This window comes from Microtus oregoni, unplaced genomic scaffold (genome assembly GCF_018167655.1).
Source record: "Microtus oregoni isolate MIOR12 unplaced genomic scaffold, Mior012 000084F_ref0000050, whole genome shotgun sequence".
NCBI classification, from domain to species: Eukaryota; Metazoa; Chordata; class Mammalia; order Rodentia; family Cricetidae; genus Microtus; species Microtus oregoni.
The window spans coordinates 5,435,571-5,460,037 of NW_024544550.1; the positions used below are offsets into that span (position 1 = coordinate 5,435,571).

The 24,467-nt window shown below is 40.9% G+C and overlaps 1 protein-coding gene across 1 annotated transcript; it reads left to right on the plus strand.

Annotated features, from left to right (window-relative positions):
- The first annotated feature begins 8,254 nt into the window (after positions 1 to 8,254).
- On the plus strand, positions 8,255 to 20,034 carry LOC121441925 (protein YIPF6). The gene is made up of 7 exons (XM_041643324.1): positions 8,255 to 8,728; positions 10,544 to 10,672; positions 10,894 to 10,972; positions 11,734 to 11,776; positions 13,797 to 13,922; positions 14,509 to 14,666; positions 15,905 to 20,034. Exons 1-7 carry the CDS (start codon positions 8,672 to 8,674, stop codon positions 16,018 to 16,020), a joined length of 708 nt encoding a protein of 235 aa, XP_041499258.1. The 5' UTR covers positions 8,255 to 8,671; the 3' UTR covers positions 16,021 to 20,034.
- The last annotated feature ends 4,433 nt before the right edge of the window (positions 20,035 to 24,467 follow it).

The window sequence follows — 24,467 nt, forward strand, 5'->3', positions numbered from 1 at the left end:
TCAGGAGTCCTTAAGTCTACACTGTGTTTTAAGAAGTTTATTTTTATTTTATGTGTATGAGTGTTTTGCCTGCATGTGTATGTACCGCATGCATGTACTATCTATGAATTCTTTAGAATTGGAGTTATAATAGATGGTTGTTTGCCACCGTGTGGGTGCTGGGAATAGAACTCAGGTCCTAAGTGCAAAGTGCTCTTAACTGCTGAGTCATCTTTCCAGAGCACCCACAGTGTTTTTATAAGCTGTATTTCCCATTTAATATAAGTGTCTTTACATGCCAGTCTATGAATATGTACTTTATATAATGTGTTAGTGTGTCTGCAATATTAGGGATTGAATCCAGGGCTCTCTCATGCCAGACAAGTGCTTTTCTATTGATCTATATCCTCATGGTCCCTTTTCCCTTATGAGACAGACCCAGGCTGGCCTTCACCTTGAGATCCTTCTGCCTTAGAATTTCTTCTGAAATTGTAGGTCTGCACCATGGGATCAGTCTTTTATCTTTTGAAAATAATACATGCGGAAGTGCTTAGGAATAAAGTAGAGAAATTTCTGTAAACTACTTTGAAAAAGGAACAGAAAACAAACTTAGAGCTAGGTCAATGGACTGGAGGGTTGATAGATGGCTAGTAACTCATAAAAAGAAGCAGATGAATGCTACCTGTGAAATTTAAGTGTTGTAGACATGGGACTTATTTGCACTGACATATTTTATCTTCTTCCTTTTCACTTTTCCAGCTATTTGAAGTTTTTTCATAGTAAGGCATTGCAATCAAATTAATGTTGGATGTCAGGTCTGGTGTGATAGGTCTGTAATTATAGCCTACTTTGGAGGCTAAGGCAGAAGGATCCCAAATTCAAGGCCTTCCATGACTATGGAGTAACTTCAATTCCAGCCTGGATAAATTAGTGGCACCCTGTCTCAAAATAAGATATATAATAAAGGAAACTAACTTTGAAATAGAATTAAAGAAATTCAGTATGTATAAGTGTATAACAACATATATATGTGTAGTACAAATTTTAATTGGTATTAATAATAAAAACCCAGAATCAGATTTAGGGGTTAAGGCAGCCAGCCACTAGAGAGTTCTTTTAACTCCACCAATGCTCAGACTAAAGGGGTGATCCTGTCCTCAGACTGCATCTCCCGACTGTATCAGTCTCCATCAAACCAGACACAGTGAGTTTTTTTTCTCCTTCCTCCTTATATTCCTCTCTCCACCCAGCCATATTCCTTCCCGTCTCTATCTCCCTAGTGCTGGAATTAAAGGTATGGGACTCCCAAGTACTGGGATTAAAGGTGTGAGCCACTACCACCTGACCTCTAGTGGCTAAACTTTGCAGTCTGATCTTCAGGCAAGCTTTATTTGTTAAAACAGAAACAAAATATCATTACACATATGTATATATGATTATTAAATATATCAGTATAAAAAACTCATTTCAAGCATTTGAAAATGTTTTCTTTGCAATAAAATTAAACTAGGACACTTGTCAAATTTATTAGTATATTTTTATGGATTTTAAAGCGCAAATATCAGCTACTCTATTGAGAATGTCCATGATTTTTATTATCGATTCTTTGGAAATTTCACAGCATGCACCCCAACCCCACTCATCTCCCAGTCCCTCTGTATCTGCTCCTCCCTCTTGTAGTGTCCCCCCCAGAAAGGAAACCTAAAAAAGAATAAAAATAAGATAAAATTATTATTAATAATAATAAAAGAAAACCACTCTCTCCTTTGTCTTTCCCACTTCTCTGTTGTTTCTTCATTCATCTCAGTGGCATTGGGAGCTGTGGTGTATCTGTATCATACAGGTTACTCTTTTGTCCAAACAGCTTTACCTGCAAATGTTCATTGTGTAATGAACTGATGGTCAGGTTCAAGGCCTCTGGCTTTGGTACACCATCAGTAATGATCCCTTACCAATATCCCTTTCTGAAATCCTGATGTTGCCCCAAGTCATGGAGATCCTGAGGTGATGGTCCCACAGGACCAGTCCCTTCACACACTCCAGCAGGTCACAGATGGGGTAGATATTGGGGTGTGCCTACTCCAAGCCCTGGATGTGTGTCTAGGTGGAGGTTGAGTTAGTCAGTCCAGGCTGCTGGGCCCACTTCTCTCAGCTGGCTCAGGTGGAGCCAGCTCTCCCAGGCCCATGGTAAGGGGTGGGATGAGCTTTCCCAAGTATGGGAGACAGCTGTCCTAGTAGGGGACAGGGCCAGTTTTCCCATGCTGGGGCCATCAGGGTCCATTATCCCAGGACTGGGGAGGTTCAGGATCAGCTCTCCTGTGGGGGGGAGGGGGACAGGTCACTCTTTACTAGTGAGGGGTGGGGCCTGCTAAGCAGGGTCCTCTTGCTTTGCCACACAGTTCAACACATGGTTTGCATGGGCCCCTGTTGTACCACAAGCAACAGACATCCACACAGACTCCAGTTGCTGCAGGACTAGGGCCCAGATGTGGTCAGGTGCAGTAACTTGGGACAGGTTGTCACCATGGCGGGTGTGGCAGCACAGGCTTTTCAGATCTGGTTGGGCCCAGCAGCAGCTTGTTTCCTGGGCTCCAGCCTGGCCCCATGCGGTGGTTTAGACTCAGGGCAGTTGGTGACCCCTAATGGTAACAGGCACCATGGAGCTCAACAGAGACTCCAACTGCTGCAGAGCAGCAGACCCAGAAGTGGACCTCATCCACAGGTTGGGCCAGGGAAGGTGGATCCCTGGAACGCTTTCACCAGGCAGCCAAACTGAATCCATGAACTCTAGGGTAACGAGATCATGCTTCTCAAATTGAGGTGGAGAGTGATTGAAGACAACACCTACACTCACTTCTTGCACTTGCATGTGCACAGACACTTGCATGTTTAATGTGTATCTGGATGCGCGCACACACAAACTCTATCTGTTCATGGAGAATTATTGCTTGATATTTCTTTTTTTGTTTTGAGGCAGGGTTTCTCTGTAATGTTGGATCCTATCCTGGAACTAGCTCTTGTAGTCCAGGCTAGCCTTGAACTCACAGAGATTCACCTGCCTCTGCATCCTGAGTGCTGGGATTAAAGGTGTGCACTACCACCTCCTGACACTTGTTTTATATTTCTATCAGACTTTATTTGCTAATACTGTAAGGTATTTGGGCATATATTAAAATGGGAGACTGATAAACTTTTTTAAATGATATTTTTGTCAGACTTGAGACCATAGTTATATTAGGTTCCTGAAACAAATTTGTAAACATTCATTTTTCCCCTTTGGGAACATTTATAGAGTGTAGGAATTATCTTGTTTTGTAGGCTTGAATGAACAAATTGGAGAAACACTTGGGTCCAAAACTTTAGGGATAGGAAGTTGTCTTTTGCTGCAACAAAACACCATGACCAGAAAGCAAGTTGGGGAAGAAAATGTTTGTTTGACTTACACTTCTATACCACTGTTCATCATTGAAAGAATTCAGGATGGGAACTAAAACAGGGTGGGATTCGGGAAGCAGGCTGATGCAGAGGCCATAGAGGAGTGATACTTCTTGGCTTTCTCCTCATGTCTTGTTCAGCCTGCTTTCTTATTGAACCCGGGACCACCAGCCCAGGGATGGCCCTCCCCTATCAATCACTAATTAAGAAAATGTCCTCCAGCTGGATTTTGTGAAGGCTTTTTCTCCATTTAGACGCCTTCCTCCCTGATGACTCTAGCTTGTGTCAAGATGACATAAAGTCAACCAGAAAAGGAAGGAGATTATATTTTCATTAGTTTTCAAAAAAATCTCATATGCATATATAGATTTTTATATAGATATAAACATTTCAAACTGGTTAAGTGCCATGTTATACCCCTGTAATTCTAGCATTCAGAAGGCTGAGGCAAGAGGATTGTGAGTTTCAGGTCAGGGTGTGCTGCATAGGGCCTTTGAGGCCAGTCTCTTGACACTACATGAAACAGAGAAAGAAAGAGAGGAAGGAAGAAAGGAAGGAAGGAAGGAAGGAAGGAAGAAAGAAAGGAAGGAAAGAAAGAAAGAAAGAAAGAAAGAAGGAAGGATTCAAATCCATTGAAGGTCATATAATGAATAGTTCTACAGGTCATACGCTAGACCAGTTCTCCAGGGAAAGTCTAACCATATCCAGTTCCTTTCCCCAAAGGTAGTTACTGGTTTAGCCAGTCTGCAAGTAGTTCGTGAATTTTGAAATATATGGATACATAAAATATATATCTATAGCATGTAGTTTTTAATTCACATGATATACAGATTGTTGTATATATTGCCTTTTATGTATTTACACTTTTTCTTAAATTTTTAAAAATATTTATTTATTTATTATGTGATGTGGGAGTGATTTCTTATTAATAAAGAAACTGCCTAGGCCCATTAGATAGGCCAACCCTTAGGTAGGCGGAGAAAACAGAACAGAATGCTGGGAGAAAGAAGCTGAATCAGAGAGTCTCCATGGTTCTCCCATTCCAGACAGATGCAGGTTAAGATCTTCCCTGGTAAGCCACCACGTGGGTTAGATCAATATGTAAGAGCTAGCCAATAAGAGGCTGGAACTAATGGGCCAAGCAGTGTTTAAAAGGATACAGTTTCCGTGTAATTATTTCGGGTATAAAGCTAGCCGTGCAGGTGGCCTGGTGCCAGGAATGTAGCCCACTGCTACAATTACAACAATTATGTATACAATATTCCGTCTGTGTGTATGCCTGCAGGCCAGAAGAGGGCACCAGACTCCATTACCGATGGTTGTGAGCCACCATGTGGTTGCTGGAAATTGAACTCAGGACCTTTGGAAGAGCAGACAACTCTCTTAACCTCTGAGCCATCTCTCCAGCCCCTTTCTTAAATTTTTTTAATGAAATTTCCTACTAACTTCCTGAGTCAATTTTATGCTTTTTTTTGAAACTATCTTATTATGCTGCCTACACTGGCTTCCTGTCTCAGTCTTGCAAGTGTTAGGCTTACAGAAATACATGCCCATGCCTGACATGCCTGCCATGCCTGCCTTTGATTTGTATTTGAGACAAGGTCTCTTGTAGCTCAGGCTGGCCTCAAAGTTCCTATGTAGTCTCTATGGAGTTATGGATAGTCTTGAATGCCTACCTCAATGTTCTGAGTGTTGAAATTACAAGTGTGTGCCACCATGCCTGGCTTTCGGCTTCAATTATAACTATTATTTTCTAAGAAAATATTTCCTCAATGTTTTTCAAGTTAATTTTATAGTTATATATTATATTGTCTTGAAATGAAGAACCAGTAAAATTCTGCATACTCAGATGAAATATTACCCTGTCTTCTAGCACTGACAAAGTTTCTAAGCAACTCTTACATGTCCTACAAATCCTGCTGCACCGCAGATCCCCATATCTGGACAGAAAGTAATGACTGGCAGCATGGCAAAGCACACCGAGCATTGGGGATGTAGCTTAATAATAGAATACTCGTCCAGAATGCATGAGACCTTGCTCTACATCTAGTCTGCAACACTGCAGAAGTAGCCCCCACTTGTTAGCATCCAGGAGATGGAGAAAGAGGGTCAGAAGTTTGAGACCATCCCCACTTATATAAGGAGTTTAAGGACAGCCTGATTGAGATATTCTGTCTCAAAATAAATAGAAATAAAAATCAACATAGAATCCGGGTTAATTTAGTACTTTAGGGAGATAACATTTTGATGAGAAACAGAAAGCTTCTCTTATACCACCCTCTTCGTTTACAACCTCCCTTTTGTCAGCTCAGAGCATCACACCAGCGCTGTACGCACTTAGTTAATGGAGAAAAAGGAGCACCAATAGTCTGAAATAATCCTTAGGTATCCTGGAAGTTTATTGGCTTGTTTTATGAGCTTTTTCCTCTTAACTCAACATTAGTGGCATCTTGAAAGAGCGGTAAAGAAGCTGAGGTGAGGTTAGAGAGAAAAACTGGATGCTAGCAGTGAGGGAGAAAGAACTAATTTTGGAGACTGGCAAGGAAATGAAATTATCAGTGGAAGTGGGAAGGGACTTGAGTGATAAGTGTAGGAGACAGGGTAAAACGATATTAGGAGGAGGGGAGACCGAGGTTGACTTGAGGCAGTTGTATATTTTGTTATGATTAGATTTTTTTTGAGACTGGTCTCTCTATGTACCCCAGAATGGTCTTTAATTCCTGATCTTCCTGCCTCTACCTCTTAGTGATGTGATTACTGGCTGGGTTGGGCTATCATGCCCTGCATATGATATTTTTGTTGCAATTAAAATAGGAGTTTGTATCAACTAGCCTAAAACATTTGTTAAGACAAGGTGCCAGCCCAAGGTCCAAATCAGGAGCAGAAGGAGAGAGAGCACGAGCAAGGAACTCAGGACGGCAAGGGGTGCACCCACACACTGAGACAATAGGGATGTTCTATCGGGAACTCACCAAGGCCAGCTGGACTGGGTCTGAAAAAGCATGGGATAAAACCGGACTCACTGAACATAGCGGACAATGAGAACTGCTAAGAAGTCAAGAACAATGGCTCTGGGTTATGATCCTAGTGCACTTACTAGCTGTGTGGGAGCCTAGGCTGTTTGGATGTTCACCTTACTAGACCTGGAAGGAGGTGGGAGGTCCTTGGACTCCCCACAGGGCAGGGAACCCTGACTGCTCTTCGGGCTGCTGAGAGAGGGGGAGTTGATTGGGGGAGGGGGAAGGAAATGGGAGGCCTTAGCGGGGAGGAGACAGAAATCTTTAATAAATAAATAATAATAAAACAAACAAAAGAACAACAACAACAAAAAGACAAGGTGCCAGATAACCATGACTGGCCTGAAATTTTATATATAGACTAGACTGGCCTCAAAGTTACAACAATCCTCCTGCCTCTGGGATTACAAGCAAGCGCCACAGCCTTGGCAAATTTTGAATTCTATTATCACTTCCACGAGTATTTGTTTAAGTACCGAAAGCTTACTTGGTTTGAAAAATTATTGTACTAACAATTCAGTAAAATAACAGCTATCCCCAACGCTTAATCTGGTTTTCCATATTCTATGTATCGCCTCTTTCATTTATTTAACAGGTTTCTTTTCTTTCTTTCTTTCTTTTTTTTTTTTTTTTTTTTTGAGACAGGATTTCTCTGTGCAACAGCCCTAGCTCCTGGAACTAGCGCTGTAGACCAAGCTGTCCTCTAACTCACAGAGATCTGTCTGCCTCTGCCTCCCAAGTGCTGGGATTAAAGGCCACCACCACTTAGCTTCTCCTCTTTCATTTATTATTGGCTTCCTTCCTAAAATACCTATCCAAAAATATAAAGCAGTGCCTTTCACTTATTTCCTACTCTTCTTGCTTAAATACCTAACGGCACCCCCCTTACCCCCCCACCCCCCCCACCCCCACCCCCACCCCCGGCTCAGAGGGCAGCTGCATAAGGGAGAATATTGATAGCATCAGAATGGCTCTCTTGTTTGACCTCATTTAAGCGGGGGGGGGGGGGGGGGGGGGGCAGGAGGTGAGCCACAGCAAGCGGGAGTCAGAAAAACCTTGAATTTACAGAGAGAGGTAGGGGGTCAAAGTTGGTCCGGGCAGGGGCTTTTTTTTTCTTTTTGGGTTACAGTAGCTAACCTCCATTCATCCCTTGCCCACCACCCACCCAGGCGCCACTATTGAGCAAGGACGTTTTCAGTACTTGCCCCCAAATAGTTTTGCAACTTCAACGTTGTAGTGAAATTGGAAAGTTGGGTCAGTGAATCTCTCCCATTCCACAAGTGATGGAGAAGATTTTGCAGGATCGGTGAGAAGACAGTACAGAGGTTTAAAGATTTGAAAGAGATGGAAGCTCGCTAAGAAGCTCAGGGAACTAGTAGGGCAGGGGCAGCAGTAGAGGGAGCCCCGGGTCAGGAGGATCAGGTTCTTCAACTTGAAGACCTTTTTCTTTGCCCCCTAGAAGAGAACCCGGTTGGGGGTACACGGAGACTGGCACTTCAGAGCCACTTGCTATGAACTGGCCCTGCCAAAGGCTGCTAGTCGCTGGTCCTAGCCGGGCGTGTCTTGGCTCAGCTCTGTTTCTCTAGGACTGATTGGGCGCTGGTGGGGCTCGGCAGGAGGCTGCTGCGTTCGACTGTGATCGCCTGTGCTCCGCTGTGCTCGGCTGTGTTCGGCTAAGTTCGGCTATGCTCGGCTGTACTCGGCAGCGCTCGGCAGGAGGCTGCTGCGTTCGACTGCTATCGCCTGTGCTCCGCTGGGTTCGGCTGTGCTCGGCTACGTTCGGCTGTGCGCCTTTGGGCTCGGTTGTGCCCGCCTGCATTCGACTGTGAGCAACTGGGCGGGACTGTGTTCGGCCGTGAGTTTTCTGTGCTCGTCTAGGTTCGGCTGGGAGCCTCTCGGCTCGGCTGTGCGCCGCTAAGTTCGGCTGTGCTCGGCCAAGTTCGGCTGCATTCGGCTGAACTCCTCTGGGCACCCCCTGGCCGCTTCGGGGAGACGAGCCTGTGCTCATAGAGGGCATGAAAGCCGGAGCGCCATCTAGCGGTACCGGCCCCCAAAAGTGAGGAAGGAGGAGCCCAGAGGTACCCGGACCACAAGGGCGGGCCCTGCACTGCAGCAGCGAGCCTCGGGCGGGCGCCTGCAATGACGCCATCTCCACGTGACAGCGCGCTGACCAGCCGCGTTCTCCACGTCTCAGGTTTTGCAAAGACTCATGGGAGCAACCCGGACGAAGGTGTGTCGAGATGGCGGAAGCCGAGGAATCGCCTGGAGAACCTGAGACAGCGGCGCCTAAGCCTTTGGTGAGCTAGGGTACTGTGACAGAAGGGGCCCAGGGTGAGGCAGAACTCCCCTAATGGAAGTCGGGCACTGGTCGTGGCTTAAGAGAGCTAGAGCTCCTTCGCCTTGCAGGCCTCTGCTGCTACAGTCATTAGCAAAGCACCTGTACTTTGAGTTAATTGCTTTCCTCTCCTTCCGCGGTCCTTCCTTCTGCACTTTTTCGTGTATCTCCTCTGCCCTTCCACACTAGGGGTTCCTTGTCCCCTACGTTGTGTCAAATGCTGAGCCTTGAGTGCTTTCTGAATTAATCTGCTCTCACTGTCATTTTATCAGGACATGTCACCAGCCATTGTGAAGTATTCCAGAAGTAATGAGAAACAGCTTCCCATAGGACGTTGTCATTTTATTGCTTGTAACTTGAATCTTTACTTGTTCAGTGACCCTAGTAGGCTAAATATTATTTCCAGGTCGTTGTCATCCTCTTCGGGACACTTAGAGTAAAAGCCACAGTGCATACAACTTAAGAACACAGGCTTTACAGTTAAACTTACGTGGGCTGGAATCCATTCAAACTGAAGCTTGTGTGAGTTTAAGCAATTAATTTCAGTAGAAGGTATTTATCTCTTAAACTAAAATAGAAGTCTCTGCCTTTAACAGTTTCCAGGAAGACAAAATAACATAACTCATACGAAGTGCCTAATACAATCGAGACCATGATCAGAGGACTATAAGGAAGTCATTGTTATACCCTGCTGTTCTTCCTTCCAAACAGTATTTGCTTATATAGTGTTTGCTCAATAAATGATTTCATTTCTATTCTTTTAAATTGGCAACTTAACAGTAGAGAACCGAAGTGAGAGGCAAGTGAACTTGGTTCTCGTCCCAGCTCTGCTCCTTAGTGGTTCTCTTTGTTCATGTCTTCATTCAGCAAATATTGATTGAGTATCTCCTGTGTTCCAGACAGTATTGTAGGTACCAGGAATGAAACTGTCAAAGATTGTGTTGGGTCTGGAGTTGTAGCTCAGTGGTAAAATGCTTGTTTTGCGTGTACAAAGCCCTATAGGTCTTATCCCCATCACTGAAGGGACAAGGTAATTGGGTCACCTTATGGATCAGTTGTGACCTTGAGTAAAATTACTCTAAACCCCAGTTTACTCGTTGGGAAAATGATTTCACAGAATAGTGAAAAGCACGTAAACTAATGCAGACATTGTTGACTGTGACATAGTTAGTGACAGGTAACCTAGCTGTTTTTAGTTTCTCTTTCCTCCAGACTGCTCCCTTCAGTGAAGCCCAGTACGCATGTATGTAAGTATGCATGTACGTATGTATGTATATATAGACAGGGTCTTAACTGTGTTCACCAGACTGGCCTGGAACTCATGCTTGAAAAAACTGAATAGTTGAGGGCAAGCTTCTAGCATTTACTCATTATGTTCTGCCACCTTTAATTAAAAGGAATGTTTGAGAATTAACTGTATTGTTTAATGTCTGTTGCGTTAACATTTACTTTTGACTACTATGCAAAACCCAAATAATTGCTAGGCGGTGGTGGTGCACACCTTGAATCCCAGCACTATGGAGGCAGAGGCCAGCCTCTGTGAGTTCAAGGCCAGCCTGGTCTACAGAACTAGTTCCAGGACAGGCTCCAAAGCTACAGAGAAACCCTGCCTCGAAAAACAAAAAAAAAAAAAAATTAAAAAAAAAAGAAGAAGAAAAAGAACAAGAAAGAAAAATCCAAATGAAATATACAGTCCCATCTCTAGAAAATGGTGATGGTTTGGGGATATTTTGCAGTCTGTTATAAACTGAATTGTCTTTCCCCAATCTTTTCTCAGTTCGCGGGCCTTTCTGATATATCAATTTCACAAGACATTCCAGTGGAAGGCGAGATCACTATTCCCATGAAAGCTCGTGCTCGAGAACTTGACAACTCCACACTAAATGAGTCCGTTCGCCATACCATCGTAAGTTAGACTAGTCGAGAACCCCCCTCGGTGTTGCAGGTATAAATACTACTAATGTTTTGAAAGATTTTTGTTTGGTTCTTTGATTTTTTTAATATATTTTACCTATTGAAATTTAAGATTCTCTCTTTGAGAGTGAGTTGTTAGTCTTTTTAGCAAGTGGAGGAGACTGCCTGGTAACTTTACTCATTACAGTACATCAAGTTATTTTTGTCTTTCAGATGCGTGATCTAAAAGCTGTGGGAAAGAAATTTATGCACGTTTTATATCCAAGGAAAAGTAATGCTCTGTTAAGAGACTGTGAGTATGGAGGTTTTGAGGATTTGCTTTGTATCATTGGTACCTTATCATTTACTGCTTTATAAAAGGCAAGTGTAATAAAGCTGACGTTTCACAGGATGAGACACTTATATAAATGAAATTTTTTTTTTTTTTTTTTGGTTTTTCGAGACAGGGTTTCTCTGGGGCTTTGGAGCCTGTCCTGGAACTTGCTCTGTAGACCAGGCTGGTCTCGAACTCACAGAGATGCGCCTACCTCTGCCTCCCGAGTGCTGGGATTAAAGGCGTGCGCCACCACCGCCCAGCTTTATAAATGAAATTTTTGAAAGAAATTTGGAATAGAATTTCAGCAGTTGAAAGACTTAGCTCATTGTATTAAGTTCATCCGTAAATATGAGCTTACAAATGCTCACAGGTGAGCTTAAATGCGATTGGCTGTCGTTGGGAATGTAGGGGATATCATCTATGTCCTTTGATGAGCTTCAGATTCCATCCGTATCCTGAAGTCACAGGCAGAATTTTGGATTTGAATATTTTGTACATTTAAGGGACAGATTGTTCATGGCTCTTCATGTGTTGGGATGGGGATTAGGAAGTGAAGAAAGGGTAATTCATGACTCATAGAGGGAAACGGTGAAGACAGATATGGGGACAGAAAGGTTGGGGAGGCTTAGGTAAAACTTGCTCTTTGGATTCTAAGAGTGAGAGAGGTAAGAATTAGGATAAATATAGGAAATATGGCATATTTGTTTCTTAGCATCCTGTCTTTTCTTTCCTTGTAGGGGATTTGTGGGGCCCATTAATACTGTGCGTGACACTTGCATTGTAAGTATTTACTTTCATTTTCACTAGACATTTTGATGGAGTTCCAGAATTAAGGAAAAAGTTGACTAGGCCTTTAAGACCTCTTAAAGACAAGATTGTACTGTATAGCCCACACTATCCCAGAATTTTCCATGTAGCTCATGCTTGCCTCAAATTTGTGCTTTTCCTGCCTCTGCTCTGAGTGCTAGGTTTACAAGTATGCGCCACCACACCATAACTATTAAAATTTAAATTTATGATATGCTCATTTAGATTGTAATGCAGTATTATTTTCTTGTACCTTTAGTAATCATATCAAGGGAACCAGTTCAGTGCCTTGAAAGGATGTATGTTAAGAGCTCTTGGAAAATAAATATATATATGAATAAATGTATGAATGTTGTTGGATCCATGCATGTAAATTAGAGATCCTTTTCTAGATTTGGTGTGCTTTTGTTACAAGTATAGAACTGACAGGGACAATAATTTTATGATTATTAATAGCTAACACTTATTGGACACACACACACATATATATATCAGTTTACTATTCTACTTTTAAAAGAATTTTTGTAATATCTTTATTCAAGAACACTTTACCATGAAATCATTTTTTCAAAGTGTACAATTCAGCAATTCGTACTATATATTCATTAGTTTTAAAAGATTAACCTCAGAGCTTATGTATTTCACTTCACTTATTTGCAGAGAAAACTATAATCCTAAGATGGAATTGAGTGACATGTTTAGTGACAGAACTAGGATCAGTGTCTGAGTCACCTGCCTCCCAGATTAGTTAGTGTTGTTTTCAACCTACCATGCTCAAGTCATAGGGGTTCCAGACGACTGAGAGTGCTAACACATTCTTTGCACCTGATGGTCAAGATTTGGCATGGAATATACATAGCCATACAATACAAAGTTCTCCACATATTGGCAAGCAGCAGAACCACACAAGAATTAATATGTAACCTCTCTATCCTATATAATAGGAAGAGGTTATTAATTTTTTATTACTTTTTAGGGAAATATAATTTCTCTAAGTCCAGAATTTGAAACATTTTACATCTATTAAATTCTTAGACACAGAATATTTAGATGCCAGTTCAATATTTACTCAGTTTCAAAGCAAAGTCCTTTAGTAATATTTATCTTCTGATTTTTTTAAAAGTCAGGAACTAAATACTATTAAATACTACTAAATACTATCAAAGACTATTTCTGTTACTGAGCATGTGCCTCAAACCTTAATGTAAGAATTACAAATTGATGACGGGCAGTGGTGGCGCACGTCTTTAATCCCAGCACTCGGGAGGCAGTGGCAGGTGGATCTCTGTGAGTTCGAGACCAGCCTGGTCTACAAGAGCTAGTTCCAGAACAGGAACCAAAAAAGCTACGGAGAAACCCTGTCTCAAAAATTTAAAAAAAAAAAAAGGAATTACAAATTGATAGCTGAGCATGTTGCTTATAATCCTGGCGCTGAGGTGGGAAGATAACAAGTTAAAGTCCAGCCTAGGCCACACAAGCAGACCTTGTTTAAAAGACAAGCAAGCAAACAAGCATTCAGATTTACTAACAGCTAGGAAAGCAATCCAAACACAGAGTACTGATCTGATGACTGGAAGGCCCTTTTTGTTATGCCAGCTACACCTGATACTATGTTGTAATCTTAGAGGCCCAGTGTGAAAAAAAAAACTCACTTTTCACCTAAACTCTTAAATAAAGATTCCGTTTTGTTTTGCTTGGGAATGTGACCCAGGGCCTCCTGCATGCTAGGTAGATACTCTACCACTGAGTAATCTTCACTAAAAAGGTACATTCTTTTCTTTTAATTCGCCAGCCTTCTGCCTTAATCTTCTTATAGTCCTTAGGCATTTGGATTTTAAATAAGAAAGCCTTACCAGATTCTATTGATGTTTCTCTTACAATGCAAAGTACACATTACAGATGTTCAGATGCCATATGCCCTAGCAATCTGGTGAGAAGCATGCTTTTGTAGCTTTGTATAAAAGATTATGTAGTTTTTCATGCTGTTTCTTAGAATGCTACAAAAGGGTTCTGTGGATGGAGAAAAAGATGGAGGACCACAATTTGCAGAAGTTTTTGTTGTTGTCTGGTTTGGAGCAGTCACAATTACACTCAATTCAAAACTTCTTGGCGGAAACATGTAAGTATCATTATATGTACCCTTTTCCTCTTTGCTAGGTAGCGTATCGTACATTTTAGGGAAACAGTACTATTTTGATATTTTTCTTTAAAGAAAATTTGACTTAATGACCAAATAAAAAGTTCTCTTAATACCATTAAAATAGAGCAGCAACTCAATTGAAATAAAATTTAGAGTTCAGTGATGAACTTCAGATATTCTCTGTAAACCTTGAAGTTGTAAGCAAATTTACTTAAGATACATGCGTTTTGGGGGAACCTATGGTAAACACATCCTCAAATTTGTCTCTAACTAAAGTAGATTAAGAACTACGCTAGAGAATCAATGGGAGATCTCTAGTAATTCGAGCAGATCATCTGATATTAGGAAATTGACTACTAAGGGACCTAAGAGGGGAACAGGAAGAGTAGAGAGAATATGAAAGTATATGATACAGGAAACTAGTCTTATTAAATTACCATCAGGGTAAAGATATAGATAGGATAGCCAGAAGGAGGCAATAGTCCATCAAATCTGTGAGGCATCTGTGCAATAAGATGTGTCTGGTACCATTCGATGATACTTAATGATCTGTGGATGCGTGTAGTTCTTTCTTTCAGAGCCTATGTGTGCTGGGATACTGCGTACTTCCTTTGACTGTTGCAATGCTGATTTGCCGGCTGGTGCTTTTGGCAGGGCAGGGCCCAATAAATTTTATGATTCGGCTTTTTGTGGTAGTGGTAATGTTTGCTTGGTCTGTGATCGGTGAGTATGTACTTATATGTATAGTACCAGAATTGATAAAACCATGGGTTAAAAATGAAGAGCCAATTATGAACAATTAAATTCTGCTGTCAAATGAACATAGCAGCCATAGAACCTGCTGTTCTAAGAAAATTTTGAAGGTGATGGTGTCCGTGTGATGTGAGCTGGACATCTGAACTTAGAAGATATGAACAGTCTCTGGGCATGGTAGTGTGCACTTACAATCCCAGCTACTTTAGAGATTGAGGAAAGAAGATTGCCGTTCAAAACCGAATTGGACAGTTAGCAATACCCTGTCTCAGAATAAAACTTATCAAATGAGACTGGGAATTATAGTAGTACTTATAGTAGAGTGCTTCTTTAGCACTTTCGGGCCCGAGTTGAAGCCTCTGTCCCAGAGAACAGAACAAAAAAGCTGTACATAACCACATTTTTTTTAGACAGGATCTCAATCTTCTATCTTACTCAGGCTGGCCTTAAACTCATAATCCTCCTGCATTTGCCTCCCAAATTGTTGGGATTACAGACCTGCACCATTCTGCCTAACCTGTAGGGGTTGTTCTTGTTGAGTAAGAGGATGAGTAAGCTTTTCTTAGATGAACAGAATAGCACTTTAAAGAGAGCTGGTAACTTGCAGGCCTATAGTCCCAGCACTTGGTAGCAGCAAGAGGATTATGAGTTCACCGTCAACTTCAGCTACCTAGTATGTTCAAGACTAGCCTGGGTTTTGTAAGACTTTGTTTGAAAAAAGAATGGTAATGGCAACAGTAACAAAACAGACCCACCCAAATTAACTCCCAAAAGTGAAGGAAGCAATATGAGACCATTTATTATAGGAGCAAATAACCTTACACATATTTAAACCTGCTAAACATAGTTCAGTAACTTTCCACAAAAGGCCAAGAACCCTGCATAAGAAGGATTTCTATCCAGAATAGTTAAAAACTTTTGAAGCTTTAGTATTTGAAAGAAGCTGCCCTGGGCTATTGGAAGATGACAGATATGTGATCTCTGCTTGTGTGTGTTATTTTGAATGGAACCTAGGGCCTTGTCCATGCTAAGCAAGTGCTCTGCCACTGAGCCATACATTCCTGCCCTATAACTGAACTTATTGTTCTCTAAGGGGCCACAAATGAAACTGAACTTTTAGTGTACTTCTATGTTCACATTAGAGTTTAGTAAATATTAGTAGTTCTGATAACATGATAATATTAAATATTCCTTTTGGTTTTCTTTAGCATCTACAGCTTTTCTTGCTGACAGCCAGCCACCCAATCGGAAAGCTCTCGCTGTGTATCCAGTCTTCTTATTCTATTTCGTGATCAGTTGGATGATACTCACGTTCACTCCATAGTGGATCTGGATACAGACATTGAAAACCAGTGAACTGAAGGCTCACCCGAAAGAACAGTTTACCACGACCAACTTCCCCACTCTCTTATTCAATTCTCGAGGTATTAAAAGGGAGCCACGTAGTACTGTTGTCATTTATATAAGGAACTGATATTTGCAAGGCTGTCCTTTTCCTCTTAATGCTTTTTCTTTCAAATACATGTGCATACCACACATAGCAAAATGCCTCCTTAAGGCATGATGAAGTTACTATGATCCATTAGGGTGACAACCAGTGACCCGAAGAGCAAGTGGATCCACTCTGCAAATTAAAAAGGGTTTAGTGACTATCTTCAGCTTGGAGAATATTTGTTCAGGTGCAACTCTTAAACACATTGCCTTATGACTATTAGAATATGCCTCTTTTCATAAATAGTAATAGTCTGTATCCATTTTCTTTCTCTTTTCTCCCCCAAACTTAAGAGGGCAAAGATAGAGGTTAGGTAGGAGATTTATAGATGTGGGAGGAGAAAATATGTATTAATATTTTCAGATTTTGATCAGAGGTAGTGCTATACTTGGTTTGTTTGTTTTTAAGCAAAAGACATTTAAGAATGAGCTTTTAAAAAGTATTTTTGTATAGTTACTTTTTTGTCACGTGTAACAGTACCTCGGTTAAGACTAGTTTTTAATCTTTCTTCCATATCCTGAATATACAGTGCTAGCAGTCATACATGCAACTTTCCTTCCAAGTTCTCAGTGGTTCAATGTTTGGGCTTTTCTAAGTAGAAGAAGATAGAAGTCTAGGTTCGTAGTTTGTAATACATATTGTCATGTGGGCACCTTCTTTTAAGGTATGGTTATATATTACGTAGCTAAACGGACCTATTCATTATTTTGTATGGTCCAGCCTCAGACTAGAAAGAAAGGCTACAACAGAAGTGTGCATTTATCCAATGGACACCAAATCTAGTGTTCTGAGGCCTAGGTAACAGAAGGATGTCTATGTAACGTGGCAAAGGTTGAGTTGAGTTTACAGCTGATGCCTTTCCTGTAGTGGGCTCAGCAGTTTTTTTCATTTTATATATATAGTTTTGTTTTATTTGTTTGTTTTGGCTGGGGAATAGCAATTGATTTTGTATTTTAGACATTATTTGTAAACCTAATTAGCTCCCCCTTAGATATGTACATTTTGCACATGTGCACCTACCTGTACTCTAATATTTATGCACACAAATGTGAAGGCTTTTCAGGGAACAGAGCATCTGAGACAGGCTGATCTCAACTAAACAGGACTCCTATAAGGTAGTAAGAATGGTTGCCTTCTATGTTTCAGTTGAAGAACTCTAATAGACAGATTAGGAGTCAGAGACCATTCATTGTAAATATGCAGTTGCTTATAGTGATAGCAATTCTTAATAGTGTGTTTTCTTTATCATAGAGTTGAAATATTTATTGATTTTGTATTTAAAGACTAGCTTCATATAAATATATGATTATAAAAACATAATTTTCCCCATTCTCAGAGTAACCAAATGAGCAACACTAGGCCAAATGGGTTCATATGGGATGAGTTACCAAGCATTACTGGGCTTATCTTCTCTGTTCCAGCCTTGTCTAAAGGTTTGGGGGTAGATATTTGAATTCATTATAATTTATCTTTTAAATTATAAACCCTGTGAGGATAAATCGAGTGTTTTACTCTTGAACTACTAAAGGAAAAATTTTTGAGATTTGTCATAAACTATCTCTTTCCACTCTCTGAAAAATTTTGAGCTTCCCACTCAAATATCTTTCCTAAGTTGTTGCTTGTAATCTACCCAAGTAATTATAATATTGAAGAGGTAACTATACTTCTCAAAGGAGATTTAGTCTCTACTGGATTTTACTCAGGTGAAACATTTACTCTGAAATTCCGAAGGCCACGATTTAAGGGGATTTGGAGGGTTAAGCACATTGGCTCTAAGGCAGCGTGGTCCTATTGGTCTGTTGCTCTTGGGTGGCTTGAGAATGGTTTTGTGTAGTTGAAATGTAGGGCTGGGGGTGTAGTTCCATGGAGAGCATTGCCAGGCATGCACAGTACTCTTGCTTCAATCCTTGGCATTGCCAACAAAAGTGGCTAAGCTGTAGGATTGATTACTCTTTTCTAGAATTGAATGATTAAAGAATATAATTATTTTTAATATATGCAAAAGGTCTTGCTTTCTGTGGCAAGTGAAGTCCTGAGTCTGGAAGCTGTAATATAGCTTTTCCTGGTTTGCTGCAAAGGTTGATTTTAGAAATGAAGACTGGAAGGGCAGAAGCCTCCAACAGAGGAACTCCTGTTCTAGGTTGTTGACATTTCATGCTTCTGATGAATTTCAAGCTTTTGAGTATCCCTGCAGAATGTATCATAGCCAGCTTGGATGATCACCTGCTGCTTCTACATCTGAGACCATGATACTCTTGTTACATAGCAAAAGGAAGGGTGAAAACTTGATTTAATTAGTGTTCAGATTACAAAAACTCTATCGATGATAACATATTTAAATGTTCTGAATGGTCTTGAAAGTCATCATCAAATATTGATTTTTTTTGGTGTGTGTGTATGTTTTGTTTGGATTTTGGCCTCAAAGATATGTAAGTTAAATTTGATCTTTTCATTGTGTTGTAGGAATTTTTTTGTTGGGCAAAGTAAAATAGCATGAGACTGGTAATCTTTTTTGTTGACTATGTCTTTTATAAATAATACCCCCAGAAATGTGATTAGAAGGCTAGTGAGTCTGAACTTGGGGATATAGTCTGTTGATTTACTACATTTGAGATGCCTGCTTATTTCTGGAGATGAGAATGAAAATTTGTCAGTTGATATTTTCGGGTACCATCAAGTTATCCATTGCATGCTGATGTTTTAGTCCGGTTTGAGCACTGAAGTGATCCTTAACTAGGCTGTCAGTTTCTGAGATGGTTGGGTGGAAATAAATGTATGAATGTTGTTGGATCCATGTATGTAAATTAGAGATCTTTTTCTAGATTTGGTGTGCTTTTGTTACGAGTATAGAACTGACAGGGACAATAATTTTATGATTATTAATAGCTAACACTTATTGGGCACTTATATATGTATATATATATATATATCAGTTTACTATTCTACTTTTAAAAGACTTTTTGTAATAGCTTTATTCAAGTACACTTTACCATGAAACCCATTTTTTCAAAGTGTACAATTCAGTGATTGTTACTATATTTAGAGTTCCACAACCATGTCTTCTATCTAACTTGAGAAAGTCTGTCTTTATCACTGCAGAGAAACCAATCACTCCTGTTCTCTAGTCACCTTCAGTCCTTGCAACTACTAGTCTACTTTCTGTCCATTCTTCTGGCCAGGTACTATTTGTAGTGCTTGCTCTATTTCCTCCACTCCTCAACAGAATATACTATAATTCTTATTTTACAGTAGAAAATTGAGGCACAGAAATTTAAGTAATTGTCCGAGGTCCTGCAGGAAGTGAAGTTATAGTAAGAACACATTAGATGAGATGCAGTTTGAATTGCACTGTTAGGCACATGAAATGAATGCATTCCTTCCTGGGGTGTGTCTTCTGTTACTAACCTTTGCACCCTAGAACTGACTGGAGACAGATGTATCTTGTTCTTTTTACTACTTTACAATTTCCTGTTTCACATATACATAGTCTGTTTTTTCCTCAAAGTTTGAAGATACAACTTCTTTTCATTTTCCTAGAGAGATGGTTAATGCCTCAAAATGTAACATCTCTTCAGGTGTTTATAGTATAGGGATGTATCTGGTCACATAGGGTACTGAATATGTTTCTAAGATTTAAGATTAAAGTCATTCGAGAACTGAATGCCTTTCTATTTAGGTAAATGTGAAGAGAAAGAAGACTTTGCCTTAATGAAGCTTGTTCATTTCTGGTCTTCTTTGGTATTCTACTTTAATCCTGGTCTTTCCTATAAACAATAAACCTGTGCAAAGAAACCTGTAAAATGGTTTGGGAATGTTATATGTGTCAATAAAAACACTGGAAAGGGGCAATTTGTGCCTTTTTTTTACTGAAGGTACAGAAATACTTGTACTGTATTGATGGAAGATGATACCTATATTCTAAAGAGACAAATGTAGAATTGTGTGAAACAAGTTTGAAAAGGGAAATCACACTTATTGAGCAAACATGGTATGCCAAGCTCTGTATTAATCTTTAATACATTGTGTCTTCTCTCTTCACACCAGCCTTTTTGTAATCAAATGCAGTTGTCAAGCCCATAAGCACAACTAAGACATCAATGAGTGAAGAAAAGTTTCTTGCAGCAAACAGCAATTGAAAACTTGTACTGTGAAGGTAGAGCTTATTGTGCTGGGAAGTACAATGCCTTTAGTAGACTTTCTCGCTGAAAATGGCTTCAAAGCAATATCTGAGGATATTGGAGAACAATTAGATTACGAGACAGGACAGTGTGGGTAGGACATCCCTGTGTCTAATTTGGAAGGCTGAAACCTAGAAGAGTGCATGTTTCTGAGAACAGCTGAGAAGGTTCTGACTCTGGCTATCAAAGTGCTATTTTTTGGATGACTGTCAATTCAAGCCTGCAGGGTAGTAGTCATAGGTATCATTAATGTTGAAGGAACATGGTATCTTAGACAGTCTTGTTGAGAACAATTGCTTATGGGCAAGAGTGAAGAATAACTTAGAAGTATAAATAGTAAATGAAGTTGAAACTTAATCTGCTGCGGATTTTCATGTATTATCATCATCTAACACTTTAACCCCATAAGGATGTCACCATCTTATAGTGCTGAGGGTCAAACCCAGGGCCTTTCACATGCTAGCCAAGTGTTCTGCCACTAAGCTATATCCCCGTTCCTTGGTTTTTTTGAGGCACATTACAGGCTAGCATTCTTTGCCTTGGCCTCCTGAATATTAGGATTACAAGGCATGTACCTCAAAGGTTCAACTCATAAGGAAAATGTTTTGATTCACGTCTTTGCCCATAGTAAAAGACAGGAAAATGCGAAGACAAGTAAACAGGTTGGGGGTGGTGGTGTATACCTTTAATCCCAGCACTCAGCAGGCAGATCTGTGAGTTTGACGCCAGCCTGGTCTACAAAGTGAATTCCAGGACAGCAAGGGCTACACAGAGAAACCCTATCTCAAAAAAGCAAGAGGGAGAGGTAAACATACATTTAAATAGACACTTAAAAGTCATGAATGAAGGCTGTGGGAGCCCACAGTAGAGACAGTTTCATTCTCAAGTATGGAAGTGGCCCATAAAACTGGCTACTCTGCAGTCTTCTCTAGAAGAAAGTCATTCTCTGCTCACAGTGGAGAGACTGTGGATTGCACCTTTCATATATGCTCTCCTGGAGTATTTCATGTTAGTCCAAGACCTGCATAAGCAGCAACTCGACACACCCAAGGCCACACAAATATTAAATGACAAAGCTGTTACTTGAACCCAAGCATCTCTAGCTGTAGAGACAGGCTAGGAAATACACTCTTGACTGTGTGCATCACTGCCCGAAATAGAATTGGGACCGGATATTGAGTGCAGCAGGTACCCTTCATCACAACGCTTCACTCGAATCAGTTCTAAAGGTAAACTTTCTGGGGGACTGGGGCTGCCAGGAAGTGAACTGAGGTCATCACACGTGGTAGGCAAGCATTCCACCACTGGAGCGACCTTTCCACCCTTATAAATGCACTCAGTGTTTGAAAGAGGATCATCTTTTTATTTTTAAACCGTTCACAGTTGCATACACATAATACATATTGATCATGACCCTACATTATCCTCTCTTACTGACCTCTCTGGTGTCTTCATTCCACCAGCTTTTTTTCTTCCCAACAAGTCCTCTTCTTACCTCCCTGTCTTTCTGTATTTAATTGGGGTTGCTTCCATGAGCATGTGTGGATGGTTACTTGAACAAGGGCAATTTACCCTTGGCTCCACCAGAGGATGACACTCCTCTGGGGGGGGGGGGGGCGGTAGAGCCTAATGATACCCCCCAATCCATGATGAAATGTTGATGGAACCAGGCTTGTGCATGAACCCACTGCGGCTGTGAGTTGAGATAGGGTTTTCTAAAACTTTTCTTCCTTTCTACAGTTTTCTCTGACCACAGAACACTAGGATGTTTGTTTCACTTCTGCTGTTTCCTTGCTTTTTTTTCCCTTTTGTGAAACAGTCTCATTCTTTAGCCCGGGATCAAATATACCACCACACTTTGCTGGACATAGAACACATGTCTTAGGTAAGTGTGCACCTCCCAATCTTTCATTTTTGGTCCATGTTTCTAACACTTCACTTCCGTGTGAAGATTGCCCCTCATTACAGAGTGTATCTGCTGGCAATGGATTTTTTGAGTTTCAGTTTTAGAATATAGATGAGAATATTTTTACTTAATTTTTATTTTATTTTATTTTAGTTGTTGCAAAAAAAATTTCTGCCTCCTCCCTGTTTCCCATTTCCCTCCCCCTCCTTGCACACATCGCCCCCTCTTTCCACTCCCCTACCCCCTCTCCCCCTCCCCCCCACTCCATTCCCCCTCCCTCTCGAGAACGAAGAACAGTCCAGATTCCCTGCCCTGTGGGAAGTCCAAGGTTCTCCCACTTCTATCCAGGACCAGGAAGGTGAGCATCCAAACAGGCTAGGCTCCCACAAAGCCAGTTCATGTATTAGGATCGAAACCTAATGCCATTGTCCTTGGCTTCTCATCAGCCTTCATTGTCCGCCATGTTCAGAGAGTCCGGTTTCATCCCATGCTTATTCAGTCCCAGTCCGGCTGGCCTTGGTGAGCTCCCAATAGATCCATTCCTCTGTCACAGTGGGTGGGTGCACCCCTCGTGGTCCTGACTTCCTTGCTCATGTTCTCCCTCCTGCTCCTCATTTGGATCTTAAGAGCTCAGTCCGGTGCTCCAATTTGGGTCTCTGTCTCTATCTCGATCCATCGCCAGATGAAGGTTCTAAGGTGATATGCAAGATATTCATCAGTATGGCTATAGGATAGGGTCATTTCAGGTTCCCTCTCCTCAGTTGCTCAAGGTACTAGCTGGGGGATGTACTCACTCATAATTGGTTTCTAGCCATAAATAAAGGACATTGAGCAAATTATTTGTGATCCTAGAGAAGCTAAATAAGAAGGTGAACCCAAAGAAAAACATATAGTCATCCGCCTGAATATGGGAAGTAGACAAGATTGCAGGGCAAAACATGGGAACTTGGGGGTGAGGTGGCATGGGGCTAAGGGGAAATGGGGTGAGAAACGTGAGAAGGGGAGAATGGGGGGAGCTTGGGGGAATGGGATGGTTGGGATAAAGGAAGGGTGGACACGGGAGCAGAGAAATATATATCCTAATTAAGGGAGCCATCTTAGGGTTGGCAAGAGACTTGACTCTAGAGGGGCTCGCAGGTTTTTACTTAATTTCTAAAGCACATTCTACCTAATTTCATACTCCAAGATGACAGTTACCTTGTTTCAGCACTTTGGGATTTTCTGCCCTTATTTTCTGATGAGAAACTGAGCTGTGTGTTCATTATTCATAATGTACCCTACTCTCTGGTTAATTTCAGATATCTTTTTCTCATTGATGGAGCTCAGTAGTTTTATATGTTTAGGGATGGATGCTTTTTAAGGTTTGAAGAGTTTTACAGCAAAGAAGTCAAGATTGGCCTTGAACTTGAAAACCCTCTTCTCCAGTGAAACACTACACATCCTTCAGAAGGCTCTGGGAGGGTAGTGGCATTTTGTTTTCAGTTCTAAAAATCAATCAAAGCCAGGACTTTGTACATGCTAGACAAACACTCCACCACTGAAGCATACCCTAAGCCCCTTTTTGTTCTGTTTTGTTTGAGACAAGGTCTCTAGGCTGGCCTCCAAATCCTGATCACCCTGCTTCAGCCTCCCTAGTGCTGGGAAACCTATACATACATTTCAGACTTTCACCAAATTTTGAAATTATTTTTAGCTATTTTTTTTTCAAAAAATTTCCTTCATTTTACTCTTCCTTTCTTCTGGGAGACTAAAGACAAGAATGTTGGGTTTTCTGTCATTGTCCCACTATTGTTTGAGCCTCCGTTAATTTCCTTCAGTTTTTTTCTCTGCATGTTTTAGATAGCATGACTGTTGATTTGTCCTTGTTATGTGCGTCAATACTGCTCAGTGTAGCACTTTTGCTAATTTAAAGTGTGGTGCGTTATTCATTCTGGAGATACTTAGTAGCTTGTGTTAAACTTGTGTCACATGACCCAGCCTCTAAGGAAATAAGTATGGAGGTTATTTTTTTAAAAAGCACCAAAAATAGAATTACTATATGGCTTAGCTGTACTCCTTCTGAGTATATACCCGAAGTTATATCGCAGATGTAGGTACACACCCATGTTTCTAACACTGCCATCCAGATGCCCCAGGTAATAAAGTCAGCCTAGTTATCCACCAATGGATGAGTGTCTAAAGAAAACATAAATACA